The 15,826-nt window shown below is 34.2% G+C and overlaps 1 protein-coding gene across 3 annotated transcripts in view; it reads right to left on the minus strand.

The window, feature by feature from the left end:
• LOC112049384 (homocysteine S-methyltransferase) overlaps positions 1 to 10,257 on the minus strand; it is a 44,808-nt gene extending 34,551 nt beyond the window's left edge. The window contains exons 1-2 of one of the 3 annotated variants that reach the window (XM_024087241.2): positions 10,214 to 10,257; positions 3,899 to 4,089 (exon numbers count right to left, since the gene is read on the minus strand). In XM_024087241.2, coding sequence (XP_023943009.1) covers positions 3,899 to 4,089; positions 10,214 to 10,242 — 220 coding nt within the window. In that variant the 5' untranslated portion in view covers positions 10,243 to 10,257. Of the gene's footprint in view, positions 1 to 3,898; positions 4,090 to 9,740; positions 9,906 to 10,031; positions 10,187 to 10,213 lie in introns of those variants that run through there. The other 2 variants (XM_024087243.2, XM_024087242.2) reach the window with 2 other exon arrangements.
• Positions 10,258 to 15,826: the final 5,569 nt, after the last annotated feature.

The raw sequence follows: 15,826 nt of genomic DNA on the forward strand, positions 1-15,826 counted from the left end.
ATATTAATTTGTGTACGCTGTGTTAACCTATAATTAGCTGTGCAATAACTACTCATATATTTATTTAAATGTAAATCTTTAACATGTGAAATTGTAATAGCTGTTGGTTATCCTAATAAAAATAAATAAATAAATAAATAAATATTTCAGAGTGTGACTCCCACTTTCGCCATCCTCCTTTAATATTTTTGAGAAAAGTTTTTGCCTTTTGAAAGATGTGCCTACATTATTTTTCGATTTTGATTATAATTAGAGATGCGATCTTATTGTTTTTAATGTCCGATTTCATTTCTCTCTCTTCTCTCTTTATTAATAGTCTCTAGTTTTTTTCGCACGAAAAAGGTTTTAATTTATAGCCGTCTCAAAAACTCACCCGCAAAGCTAAGACACATCATGCCTTAGCCTTTGATATTTATATATTCAAATTATTACAATCCTATACTGTGTTTTGTTAATTTTAACATACTACACAACAAGGTTTTGCACCAAATTCCGACCGCATAGATCACGCATGCACCATAATATCCGGTCTAATGAATATTTCTATCACTGCACGGATTAGCCCCTTAATTCGCTGTAAAATTAATGAAAGTTGTAAATCGAAATATGTTTGTAATAGTCCGGGATCCGTAGTTTTGTTAAGTAGTATAACTATTAATTAAGCAGCTATACCTTCTGACACAGGTATTTATTTAAAAGAAGGTCTCAGTCCTATTGTTTAATGTAATGTTTAAAACGCATAAATTTCATTTTCATTTTTCATTTTATTTTCAAGAAACAGTAAAAAAATAGTGACAACTTTTAATAACCTTGTTATTAATACAAGTTGGGAGGAGGGTAGTTTATCAAAAGTTGTCACTAACCAATTTTTTTTTACTGTTGATTAATTAATAGTTATACAACTTAACAGCCACAATGTCTTACAAATTGCGTGGTACATTATCTCGTTCCGACGCTCAGAAATTTTTATTTCCTGGTAACTCAGCTACCAGTGTCAACAATTTTCGTAAATAAAAAAGTTGATCGTCTCATCGAAATAAAGCTAGCTACCTACGAAAAATTAACTTGATAGTAATCAGTTGTACAAAAAGTTCTACGGATCCCCGAACTATCAGTACTGTATAGTTTCAGTCCAACAGTTCGTTCTTTTGATATAATATTATTAAACGCAGAAAGGAATCGAAGCATCGTGTTTATTCAATGCGTCGATGTGTATCGACCAACCGTGGTTTCGACATTGCGGTCTTTTGCATTTATTTTTATACAAGAGGTATTAATAAACAACGCAGTTTTTCTTGGCCACGCTACAGTTAAACCGAGCCAGAAATAATTTGACTCATATGTTTCATCTATCCCTATAATGACATAGATCATTCATAAACAGATGTTTCACGAGAACGATTGGTTATTTGGGACTATAGCTGACGCCGCGCGTGGTTCTCGTTCCCGTGAAAATACGGGGATAAAATATAGCAAGACACAAATAACGTGGCTTTCTAGTCAAAGAATTTAAATAAAAAATAGGGTTAGTAAATCCCGAGATTACCCCCTACAACACCACAAACCTCACCTCTTTATAATATTAGTATAGAAGTATAGATAACATTGTCCGCATTGAATTTAGTTTTTTGCAATTTTTAAAATTTTTGAAAATATAATATTTTTAAATAACTTCAAAAAAGGAAGAGGTTCTCAATTCGACTAGTATGTTTTTTTAATGTTTGTTACCTAATAACTTCGTCATTTAGAATTTTTTTTTTGTTTGAAAGAGTAGGTTAGGTTAGGTTAGGTTAGGTTAGGTTAGGTTAGGTTAGGTTAGGTTAGGTTAGGTCCAGATTAGTCCCGTTTCATTTTCATAAAAATCGGTATAGTAATTTTGTGTCAAGACTAAAATAACTGAAATACGTGTTTGAAGTCGATTCCATTTTTATGTTAAAATATTAATAATATTTAGCTGTTATTACTTTTGATAGTGTGAAGCTTTTTATTGGAAAATAAATGGTTATTAACGTATCGTATATTATAGTACCTAATTGTTGTGTAAAAAAATCGTTGGTCAAAGAATTTTTAAAATATTAGTGTAGACATGCTTTTACGCACGCTACATACATAGGCACCGTTATCTGTATAGAAACAATACATATTTATTTATAATAAAATATTTGACCCGTTTATTCGTTGTTTATCTATAATGGCAGTTATCCGCAACCTTGTCTGAGGAAGATAAGCGTGAAATATAAAAAAATAATGATATTCGATCTTTGGTTTAGTTATAATATGTTGAAGCCATCTGGTTATGGGGATCCTATAACATAAGAAAGAATTTTTTTTGCGCAAAGGATCAGCCTGGCTGTCCAGTCCAATGCAGTCAGTATTCTTGTCACCATTCCACGTGGCCATGATTTGTATATTTGTTAGGATAAGTTAGCTTAAGTTCCTTATTGTATTCTGCTGTCCACTAAGATTTACACTTTGTATATAATCGGGGAGTGTTACGAAACTGTGTCTCATGACCTTATCGATTCGTTGCGATTTCTTACAATCAGTTTTTGGATTACGAAAATGCGAAGACAAAAGAGGTATATCGCGTTCTGAAATACCATATTTCTCACATAAATTAGAAACAAAATTAAATATGTAGGTATCTTGTCTCAATCTTAGGTCGAGTAGAATAGAATGCTGTTTTCATAATTTCAAATAAGTCACTCGGTTGTATCCACTAGCCGAAAGAATATTACAAGCGGTCGCCTCACTTCACCAGCTTAAAGATGTAAACATTATACTCATCCCACACAGCAAAACACCCACTCACTCTCCTTCTACTCTTTCGCAACTCCAACCATCTCTGCTCTGGTCTTCATCTCCATCCTTCTATTAATGTAACTTCCAACTATTTGTATTACAAAATTTTGTTTAATTTCATTATTAGCGGAGTAATGGAATGGCAATTACATTACGGGCAGGCAGGCTTTGCGCCAGGTAGTGTGCAATTAAGATATTTTTGCTACGAATACTTAGATAAGTACATAAGAGTAATACATAGAGTAATATGAGCAATACATAGGTAAGAGTACTCGTAAGAAGCTCGCTTTCATCGCTCACATTTTTAGCTCGTATAAGATCTCGTTAGTGCCTCTTCAAATAGTACGTAAAATTCTTCGTTACCCAAGCAATGACCATCAAACGAGCTTATTGGACACACAACCCAAACAAAAGGAACTACGGAAATCGTAAATGAAGTCAAAATAATTTATTTAAAATTTTGCCTGCCAGTCCCGCTAAATTCCGGACGGTAAAAATAAATAGTTTCACTATTTATAACTCAACAACGGCTGGATCGATTTGGCTGAAAATTTGTTGAGAGGTTTAGAACCAGGAGGACATAGGATACTTAGGGTCCGCTACTCCGCTAGTTTATATTAAGTAATATTTAATTTTCCCTACAATGACGCGGATATTTAAGTAGGTAATATGAAAATAATCCAAAGATTTCACGCAACATAATTTTTCCCATCTAAGACGAGGATTTCACTGGTTTGAGCTACGTACGTGGGTACGTCTTTTTCTAAGAATTACCCTATACCCTTCAATTAATTGAAAATACTTTTATAGATTATCCGCCTTGACGTATTCTTCATTGGCGACACGTTGGCTTCAACGTCTAGAGTGTACCTGGGTGTGATTGGTTTACCCAAACTTAGTTTTAAAAATCCGTTTGCACGACTGGCAAAATAACTGACCTTTACTATTGTGGTGGTCGTGGACCGATCATCAAGGAAGTAATGTGGTGCCGGTTGTTGCGAGTTGATTAATGCCAAGGTGTATGAAAGCCCTTTCGAGAGGACTATGTCCAGCAGACGTCCATCAGCTGATAATGATGATGATTTACAACAGTTACCTCTAAGGAAGTCCAGATGTGTGTTGACGACCTCGTTGGGGTGAGTGTGTAGGAAGCGCGCACTCCACAGGGGGTCGCCGTCGATGACGTGGCCGACGTGACACGAGAGCTGCGTGGAGAACCCGCCGTCCAGCACCACGATGTGTGGCGGCTCGAGCCCGTCCTCTTGTGTGGGAGTCATTGTTATTAACCTAGAAAACAAAGGAAAATTCAATTAAAGTTGTCAATTAATTTCAATTGTTGAGGCGGCGGACACACGGGAGCGTCAGGAGGTATTAAAATCATAGTCTCGGGGCCCAATATGATTTCTTCTCGTTTGGCGTCCGTGGGGCAGGAGTGCACAGACTCTTCACAAGGACTTAGTCAGGGCTACTACACCATTGATGAGTCCCTCAATGATAAAGATGCTTGGAGGCCATTGGATTAGCTTCCACCTTCGCACAGGAAGTAAAACTATAAGAAATTGTAATGTTGTCATCAACTGTAAATTATAATATTATATAATTTTTTAAAAGAGCAACTGTTGAGTTTTTTTGCCGGTTTCTTCTCAGCAGAACCTGCCTTCCGAACCGGTGGTGGTGGAATCTTTACAAATCAATTTCGAATTTTGAATTTGGAGATGAGTAAATGTCTTAGGAAGACAGGCGAACCTTGGGCAGCTATCTTGTGCAATTTCAATAACCTTCGTGATGGGCCCGGCAAAGGCGGCTTTTGATAAGTATCTTTTAATAATATTAGTTTAGTTTAATATTAGTTTATTTTAATTTAATTTTGTATAGAGTTAATTTAGTTATAATAACTGTTAATGTATATGTGCTTATTTAATAATTTAATGTTTGGATCCTAAAATATATATATAACATCATATACGCATAATATACATACTAACTGACAGAGTAATATCATATTTGTACAAATATATATAACGTGTGAAATAATATTGTGACTATTAATTGAGTTAAAACTAGCTAACTCTCAAGTTGGAGCAAACTAGACAGTGTACAAATTTTCATTAATATCGACACATCATCGTGGACTTACAATGTGGTAGGTACTTTTATATACAAATATCTTAATATACCTTCTTAATATATCTAGTCTCTACATGGGAAATCCTACCAAGACAATCTATGTTATTTAAAATAGAAAATATTGCTAATAATGATATGGTCACTTTAAGATGTTGTTAGGTTAACTAATTACGTAATAACTTGAGACAGAAGGTTCCTTTAGTACGGACTGAATAACATGCATATCCTCCCCGTGCATGCGTAATAAATAAATATGCTAACCTCAATAGCTCAACGGCAAAGGGACTGGACTCAACACCGAGAGATCATGGGTTCGATACCCGCCCGCTGGACTACTATTGTCGTAGGTATGCACTCCTAACACAATCCGACTGAAGGGGAACAGGAATAATTATCGTTTAAAAAAAATGGCAAATATTTTATTTATTTTAAAGTACAAAGTTTAACAAAGTCATAAATAGATTTCTTAGATCCCTATGTTTTCACAAGTGAATTAATAAACAGTCCGCCACGGAAAATAGTATGACTAACACTAACTATAAAACAGCTCGATATTGGTGGTTATACAGTTGCACTATACACGTGCTGTTTGTCCTAGACAAGACAGCATGCAATTGTCAGTAGGTATGAATATAATCTACATACAGTAAAGTTATCGCAGCCGCTACCAGATAAACAAAATGTCCATGCAACATTGTAACATTCCTACCTACTTAGACACGAGATCTTATATTATGCACTAGAACGCAAAAGAAACGTAGGAAGCTATTTATAAAGATTGTAGAAGATTTCTACACGTTTTTCTGTTTTAGTAACTCATTGTTAGGTTTTATATTTTAGAGGTATTTTACCTGTTTAATCTGGAAAGAGATAGGTTTTCAGAAAATGTTAATAAACTACTGTCTATAGTCTGGCAAGTTCGTTGATGACACTCCCATGATATGCGGGCGACGGGGGGAAGACTGCGCGGGTGTGAAATCGTGCGTGCGGGGAAGTAAGTTGCCAAGCTATTCATACGACTTGCTAAAATTATTATTGGAGCTAGGTACTTTTGAGAAAATGTTATCCAGAATATCTGACTTTTGCTCCAGACTATCATTACTATACTATAAATTACGAGTATATATAACAATTGGGAAAGTGAGTTTGATCGTTTGTTTATTTGAAACTTGGGTAGCTACTTGTTGTCTAGAGTATATAAAAAGACAACACCAAAAAAACGAAGCCATAGGCTATTTCTATGTAAATTCACCCTAATCTTTTTTTCTAGACCATAATTATTTTAAATATAGTTATTTTACGAAGTAAGTAGGTGGGTAGGTCAGAAATAACGATTTTTTTTTAATTTAGCACCTAAATCAAAAGGAAGTCAAAGTTGTGTTATATCTATATATGGGTAGGTATATATCTGTGAATATAATATATCTCATCTATTAATTATAATAGTTGCATATATTAAATTATAGTAGTTAATCTTAAATGTTAACAATAAATAATAATGAATTTTATGGTAACTTTAAGAGCTGCTATTAAAATAATATCCTACTATTAGATATTGTCAAAATGTCGTATACCTTTAGTTAAATTTATAGCTAATTATTATCTGGTAGTTACCCACTAATATTAATAGTACAGTTATATTACATACAATAGAAATATATTTTTAAATAAATTGAACCTACATACGCTTTTTTAAAATAAATTAATAATAAACTGTTAATATATACTCATATATGTATATATTGACCTATCCTTATACTGTAACAGTAAGGTGTTTTTTCGTGTAATTTGCATACCTACCTTCAGTCACAAATTTAGAAATTTTATTATTAAAACATTCCCGTCTAGATTCTAGACCGTTTAGCAGGATTTATCACAATAGTTCCATCTCATTTGAAGTTCTGTTAATTAGGAGCGTGAAATATTGAGATGTTTCCGTGTCTGCTTTCGCAGTGTAATGCGATCAATATCATCAACACAAGGGTTCACAGATGAAATGGAAGGAGGGCGCGCTTCATTGACAAAGGCAGTTATTAGTTTTATCGTACAAAGGCGTGAGAACTTTGGTCTTACTTTTGCTTGCTTTTTGCGGATATAAATCAATTCTCATTATTCTCCAAACAATACCGCTGTCACTTCGTATGGCATTTCCCTTTCAGATAAAGGTTTGTTTGTGTATATTTATGTTTCGTTCATATAATTTTCTTGCCTCGTTGGTCCAGCGGTTAGCCCTCGTGACTTCGGTTGACAAGGGTTCGAGTCCTGGGAGCTCAATAATCTATTTAGTAGGGAAGTTAGTGATCTTACACCCCTTGCCTCGAATAACACTTTGAACCGTAGTTCGTGGTCGTTATCAGACAGTGATAGTTAAAGTCAAATATCATCACCCTAAAACGCCTAAAGACCCAAACATGCATTGCAGCAGTGTAGTGGCTTAGCTCCATAGGCCCCTCTTTTAGAAAAAGCCCCGACTTGGAAGATGAGCCGTTAGAATAAGATTTTTTTTTTATTAACAAGATTAAAATTAAATTTTATTACTACTCGTAATGTGTATAAGTTTACTTTATCATAACGTAACCTGCGCCTTAGCCTGATTAATTGAATTACCTACTTATTAAAATTTTATCAACTAATATTAACCAGATGACTGCCTGAAAGTTATATCCCTCGGGGACAGTAAAAAAGGAATTTAATATTCTAACTCTTAATTTTTTCAACTACTGAAAGTAATAATCGACAAGAAAACTAATGCTTGAATATACCTTTACACCATATATCTATACTAATATTATAAAGCTGAAGAGTTTATTTGTTTGTTCAATTGAACGCGCCAATCTAAGGAACTACTGTTCCGTCTTTTAGTGTTAGATAGCCCATTCATCGAGGAAGGCTATAGGCTATATATTACCTCCGTATACCCACGGGAACAGGAACCACGCGGGTGAAACCGCGCGGCGTCAGCTAGTACAAAATATTTTTATATTTTAAGTCTGCAAGGTTAGGTAGATGAACGTAATTTTACTAGAAAGTGTTATTTTATTAATAATAATCGTTCTATCATATTGATAACTTGTATATAAAAGTCAGGGATAATCTGTCACCAAGAAAAATTAATGGTTTGTAGATAGGTACGTTCTAACAGTTCATGTTGACTTTTATTTGCTCCAATACCTATGTATGCCTAAACAAACAACGAATACGATATAAACTTGGCGAGTTACTTTAGTTAACAAAATGTCACCATCTTTATTATTTTAATACTGTCACTTTTCCTTTTTCCCACTTTTACGAGTACATTCGCGTCTCAGGTGGATGTTGAAGCGCCTAAAATATTGTTGTCACCAAAAAACGATATTTTAACACCTACAATTTCACCGAATTTTTCAAGCTTTCGCGCACTGATTTATGATTCATTAAGATGTTCTTACACTTTTCGTTACTTCAGTATTTCATGATGAAAGGTCGGGGAATGTTGGAAATTAAAAAAAAAGAGCTGGATTCATTAAGAAAATTACGTGCTTACACGGAGCGACACCTAGGGAATGATTCAAGAAGTCCTTGAACTACCTAAAGTACCTAGGTACCTATTTAGTTAATATTATAAAACATATAGTTTGTATAGATTGATATATGAATGTTTACTCTTTCACGGAAAAACTACTCAATGAATTTGGCTGAAATTTAGAATGGAGTTAGATTATACCCTGAAATTAATACATATTTATCCCGGAATAATCCAATTTCACGCAGACGAAGTCGCGTTAATCCTATAGTTTTAGTTTTATAAACAAGTTGCCATTAAATTGTATTTTTTATCCAGACTAATAATAGAGCCTATCACATCTATTAATTTATTAACTTATGTGGTCATTCATTCTCGTACACAAGAAAATTTATGATAATGAAGAAATGATGCAATATGTAGCTACCTATGTATAATCTACATTTACGTACATCATCCCAAAGAATGATCGACATTTATCAACGCCTTCCAAACAAGAAATCTGAAGATTTGCCGAAGTTCCCCAAGGAGTACCTACTCATGTCGTGTCAAATCTGTCACCACGAAAAAAATCAACAACACTGCTACTCATGTGTCTGTGAGGGTAGATATAAAATATTTCACAGGTAAAACCCTATGGGTACCTTGACCTTACCTTAAGTACCTAATTACCTAAAAAATTACTGTCGTTGACATTATAACTTATATTATAAATGCGTGTGTTTGTTTTTAAAGCTTTTGGGCCTAAAACGATTTAAAACACGATACAACTCATCATAACAAAACAAGCTTTTCAATAAAATTAGATACGTAAGATTTATAAAAGAAACATATTTAGTTAATAACTATGCTAACTAAAATGTACGTGAACTATTTATTACTACTTTTTATCTATATATAAAGATGTTTCGCGGAGCGAATATGCCCTTCTATATTAATGCTAACAATATAAACTTATTATTATATTTACTAATAACAAATAATTTGTTGGAAGCGACTATTTACACTTAAACCGTACAAACTCGTTTATTTTAATTCGTACGACAACTCGTAAGACATTTCTAAGGAGTTATAAATAAATGAAAAAATCATATGATGAAACAATTTTAGCTTTCCTTGATATTACTAATATAAACAGATAATTTAACTTTTACGTAGGTGGGTCAAATTTTTCCGAGTTCGAGGTAACCTTCGGCTGTTGCCATGAATTTATTTAAGTTTTGTTATATGAAGAAAACACTAGTATAACGTTTGACAAACACGCTATATGCGAAGAAAAATATAGCATAAATGGAAAATATATACTCACTTTAAACACAGATTATTTATTAATGAAATCACCGAAAGAACGACTATGAGTAGCTATTGCAACTATGTCTGTTTAGATATCATTATACAGCAACGCGCAAACAATCACTAAAACGCGTGTCGCGTATCGCACGTTGTTCCTACGACAGCACCACACTCACACTGAGGTTTATCATTATCGCTATGGACAAAATGAATAAAATATATTTATTCTAGTGATGCGACCAACAACATCATTTAATAATTACTGGTTACTAAGCGAGCGACGAATATAGGTACCCCAAAAACTTACACAACATCAACGATGTCCGAATATCGGGCAATGGCCTCGAACGATTGTGGCTCTTCACTGCGTTATAATATTAACCCGAATCGGAACATCTATTCTTGTTCCTAAGTCAACAATTTCGGACGAGCACTTGTGAGGTGTGGCGACAGTTCCCTACGTTACAATAATACGAACTCGAAACTTACGTCGTGTTTAGTATGTTTTTGTAAGTCATTGTATTTTTTTTTTCTCCGTGCATTGAACACGTGAGCACTGGGTGCTTGTTAGTGGCTAGCGATTGGCTAATAACATGCGGTCCAAAAGACGAGACAGATATTAATAGAGTTATCAGCTTGGAGCAATGGACTCAAAAGCCGTCGCCCAAATGTGTATCACTCTCTGTAATAATAAAATTATCGGGACAAAAATCTGCAAAATTCAAAAATGCGCTAGAGTACTACTCGTATATAAAAAAATAAAAAATTAAAGACCCTAATTAAAATAAATACACAGTGAACTCGACACTCAATAAAGAGGCAGTATACCGAATTAATTAAATAAAATTACTATAAAAAAGTTGTCAATAATTAATTATTACGTATTTAAACAGATATACTTATAAAAGTATATCTGTTGAAAAACAGAAGATAATAAAATTAATACTTAAGAGATGCAAAAACTATTTCCAGAATGTTCCTATTTTGTTAACAGATTCACTGAATTCCTCACGAACTGTAGCTGAGAGTTTATTAAGAGGCAACGTAAAAGAAAGTGCATTGTTTTACTTCATTTATAAACATTTTACTAGCCGTAAATTAGTTAAATTTTTTCATGAAACAAAGATAATCTCAAAAAATTACAAAACAAGCTGGTCTCAAAATACGGATTTAGTGATGATATTCTTTATGGATGTAAAGTCACTGGACTCGGTTACTTTAATAGTAGTCCAACAGGGTACAATTTTTGGTCTCTTAGTCCTTTTATTATATAAAACAGATTTGACTTGCCTGTCAATTATGTATCTCGGTGTACTATTAAAAACACGAGTCACTACATAGATTTTCGTTTTTGCGATCATCTAATATTATTTTTTCAATTATAAATGACATATTCGTCATTACATAAAGTGACATTAGTATATTCGTGTTAATTCAATTCAATTCTTCTTAATGGTTTATCTCGCCAGTGTCGAGTAGATGGAGAAGGCACGAAGGAGATTGTTCAGTGAGAGCTGATTCGTGTTAGTAGAAAGTAGTAACGCTATTTTAACAAAATATTACTGCAACGAAATTACTTTAATTTACGTAATTTAGTTGGAATAACATCCAAGGTTTATATGAAACTGCTGCGTTTCTTACAAATGCTGCACTGTTCTAGTCTGGCAAACATTAGAAGAATTTATAGGAAATATTAAAATAGTTTTTTTGGGACATTCTAGCCTAGCAAAAGAAGAAATAATTAAAATTATTTGTTCAGCAGCAGGCAGGTTAGCTGGTTTGTTCATTGTCAAACATTTTGAAAAGTAACCTATATTAACAACAAATAATTTGTATTTCAATATAACATTTTAAGAACTTGCAACTTGCATTTGGTTCGTTGTAAAATTGACAGATAGTTTCGTCATTAATTATTTAATTAATTTTAAATAGAAAAATAACGAAAAAATAATCATATAAATTGTATATCTTTGTCAGTGGTTCTTTTAACGATGGTTCTTTTTCCCTGCTGTCCTTAAATAGTCGATCTTCAATCAGGTTTCCAAAAATAGCTCTAATCTATATGGCATAGTATGGTTATAGTTTATTATATTTATAGACACACAGCAGGGTCTACATTATGAAATGATCGCTGACAAGCCTTATCAGTATGTAATCTCGAATGGAGACGGTCTCCAGACAGAAAAAATACGAATTAATAGTTGCTCAGTAAAACTGTTTCCAAATCGAACAAACACACTATCTATGTTTAGCGCGCTATCGGTCATTCACTGGCATTACGTTCCATCCACATGTTTCACAAAAATTAGAACGCAAAGCGTGGTCGTAATAACAACATTTTTGGCACGCTCTCAACAATTACACATGCACGTAAACGGCCGCTTATAAAGTACCTGACTTAAAAGATGTACCTACTGTAAATACTTTTGAGTTTTGACAATTGTCCTCTTTTTAAATACAAGCTCAATTTAGAAATTGCTATAAATATTATGACAATTGAGTTTTGACAATTGTCTTTTTATTATACAAGCTTAATAAACATTTACTATAATTATAAAGACAAATTAATTAGAATTCCCAGACACTTAGCTAAGTTTTTCTTAAAAGGCAAAGGACCTTAAATACGTACAAGATACTGTGTTATATTAAGATTTTTTAACGTAATTAGGAAATACAAATAATTGACTATCATACCCTTTATGGGTAAAAAAACCTATTTTTTCAAAAATTTTCATTAAGTAACAACTCACTATTTTTTTATTCATGTACCTACACCGATATCTACTGAGTTAAAATGGAACTATTTTATAGGTATAGCGATACACATATTGAAAGTATGTCGTAGTTTATTGGCCTTTGTATTGTTTTGAAAAACACTAATACAAAGTTTTCAATGAATGTTTGGGAAAACATCAGAAATACTCCTCACATCTACTCACACACACATTACGAAACTTAGGTTGTCTTTCATCAATATATCGAACTAGCGGATGCCTGCGACTTCGTCCGACCTTGGACCCCCTTATCCAGCCCTGTCGCAAAATCTATTCTAAGTTTTAGCAGACTCAGAAGTGATTACAAAAATGTCGAACAAAGGTTATGATTCACCACATTTGTTAGGACAACTTAATTAACAAATCAAACTGTAACGCACTTGTGAACGTTGTGTGTAGGGTTAAAGGATCCTTTGACTGTTAACAAACACTCCTATTTCCACTCAAGTCACTCTCCCCGCCTATCCCAAGTAACCCATAAAGAATTACACAACAAGATAAAGAATTTCACGAGCACAGTGAAGCCGTGAACCGCAAGTCGTTGCAACGCGGCGATAACATAAGTGGACGTCTACTAAGTATAAACTACCTCACTGCCGAATTTCATATTTGTAAGTCAAGCCGTTTTTTAGATTTCGTAATGAGTGACTTGTAACTTTTATATTTAGTTATTTTCCGAACGAATCTCAATCTATTAATTTGACACAATTTAAAGTTGCTGTTGTTATTGACTTTGGTTAAAATAGTAATTACAATACAGTTAGTGTCGCCGCACACGGGCCACACGCGACAGCCACAAACGCCGTTACAAGAAGCAAGAAGGGGCCACAAAAGTAGCTGAAGCGCGCGACAGCCACTTGTGGCCGGAGGTCTACACTTGTGGTCGGAGGCTGCTCCTTTTTTAACCCAGTGAAAGTGGTGCGCGATTAGTGTGTTGTGGCGTTTTGTATCGACGTGTAGTGGCCGGTGCGGACCACAGCGAGCAGCGACGATAGTAGCGTGTGGCGGCCACCGGCGTCAACCATGTGAGGCGAGTCCATATATAAAATGTGTGAAAACTACAGGAAATATGCCAGTAGCGGCGTTTGGTGGTTGTGGTCAGTGGCCCGAGTGCGAGAGCCCGCTGCCATCTTAGACTGCATCAGGTGAGATTATAGTCAAGGGCAAACTTGTAAAGAATAAAAAAAAACTTGGTAATATCTCATGCCTACTAGAAATCTCGACCTTAGCAGCACCTTGCACTATTCAATTACTTCTTGAGTTACAAATCACACTATCTGCCTCATGCAAGTCAATTATGCCTATCAGCCGCCGGGTTTGCGTTTGAATTCACCCACAGACAGGTAGGTAAAACGTGAATTTGATGCAGTGGGTTAGTTTGCCAGAAACTATTTAATACGATTATGTTTGCGGCGAAATTGAGTTAAACAGTTGTATTGTTCGCAAAACAGACACAGAGAGTTGTTTGAGTCGGTTCGGTTATGTCCTATTTATTCCCAATCCAAAACCTAACCTCAATACACCAACGTATTTGCTTATTTATCGTTTGCTCCAGTTTAACGCTTCATTTTTACAGTTCTACTACAACCAGAGCATTTATTGCTCGCTTGTTAACTAATAGTGCCTACAGACTACTGTTTAGGTTGTGGAAAAGCTTCACAATCTGGACTACCGAGCTACGTCTTGTATTTGTTTAGAAAATACGAGTACTATGTATTGTTACTGATCCGTTCTAATTGGTATTATAGTCTTTTATGTTACAAAGGTACGTCAATTTATTATATCAGTTATGGTCTAAGATCCGACATTAAAATATATTTATATTTCTTATGTTGGATTTCGCACTATTAGGTACGACGAGTAGGTCATAATAACATATGTATACCGAAAATACCAAGATTGAACGAACTCATCAGGATAAAATCCGAAAATTCTACGAAATTGCGTACCTAACGCGTATTTACAAATAATATATATTTTTAAATACGTAAATGTATATTTTTGTAAATGTCTCCATATTTAGCTTTCTTAAAACAAAATGAAATTCATACTTGCATATATTACCTATCTAATATTACTTACGTATACTTTTGTAACTACAATAAATGAAAAACAAAAGAAACTCGAGGAGTTTTATATAAAAAATTCTGTTTAAAGGAAAATCGACAAAGTACGAGTAGATTCTCCTTTATTTAGATAAATAAAATTTAGCGAGACAGTCGTTCAGTGTTATCTCTTGTATTAAATAACGACATTCGATAAGAATCGTGCCATGATGACGCCAGGATCGTTAGCTAATAGATAAATACCATTAGTATGTAGGTACTTTACAGACAGTATTTACTGTCTGCACTAAATGTAATTACCTACAAGCTTATCTTATCTCATATACATGTAAGCATCAAATAGGAAGCAACAACTTGAGATGCTTAAGCCAGTAAGCCCCTCATTCGCACGTGAGTTTTTTTAACGGACGTTAGAAAAGCGTTCAAATATATTATTATTATTTATCGTGATATGTATCCGTTTAAATAATATTCGTATTGGTTAGTGGGTTTTGAAGTATTGAAACAATACGATGGATATAACTGACTATATTATTATCCAAAATATTATTATTTTAGCAAGGTAGGCAATACGTCCGTCCACTAGCACGTTGTTACAAGAAGGTGAGGAACAAAAAAAAAACATTTAATTACATTCTGTTTTAGGGTTATAGGCTACTTTTCATCCCGGCAAAATCCACGGTTCCCGCGGGATTTGAGAAAAACTGAATTCCACGCGGCATAACGCCTACCCTAGTTAAACATCCTGTGCACGCCACTTAGGTACATGTTACGATGGAACACGCTGTCGCTGTTTGGGCAATGATGTCACAGTTTATTATTTCCGCGTTGGTCTGGTACACTACGTTGTACCAAATGACCCTCGGCATATGTATTCTGTGCCCTCGGTTATTTATATACTTGTGCACCTCAATGTTTAATCAAACAGATCATCTCATTTTAAATAACTAGTCCCAATTTCAGTTTCTCGTGACAAGAATACGGAATTGAAGGAATATAATTCTGAGATAGATGTTTTTTTTTCTTCTACAAGCTCATCACTATCAGAATATTTGAACTGCTCACTACAGGGCCAGGCCTGTATATCCATATCCCCCTACCTTACAGGAGCTGAGGAGATATGGAGCTTAGACGTTAGGTTGGCGGGCTAAAAAAAAATTGCATTCTAATAACGAAAAAACAAATAAAACATGGCTGATTTTTGATAATCAAAAACTGTAAATGAAAAAAGAAACTACTTAAACAATATTTTATAACAAAAT

The sequence above is a fragment of the Bicyclus anynana genome, chromosome 3 (assembly GCF_947172395.1).
Source record: "Bicyclus anynana chromosome 3, ilBicAnyn1.1, whole genome shotgun sequence".
NCBI lineage: Eukaryota > Metazoa > Arthropoda > Insecta > Lepidoptera > Nymphalidae > Bicyclus > Bicyclus anynana.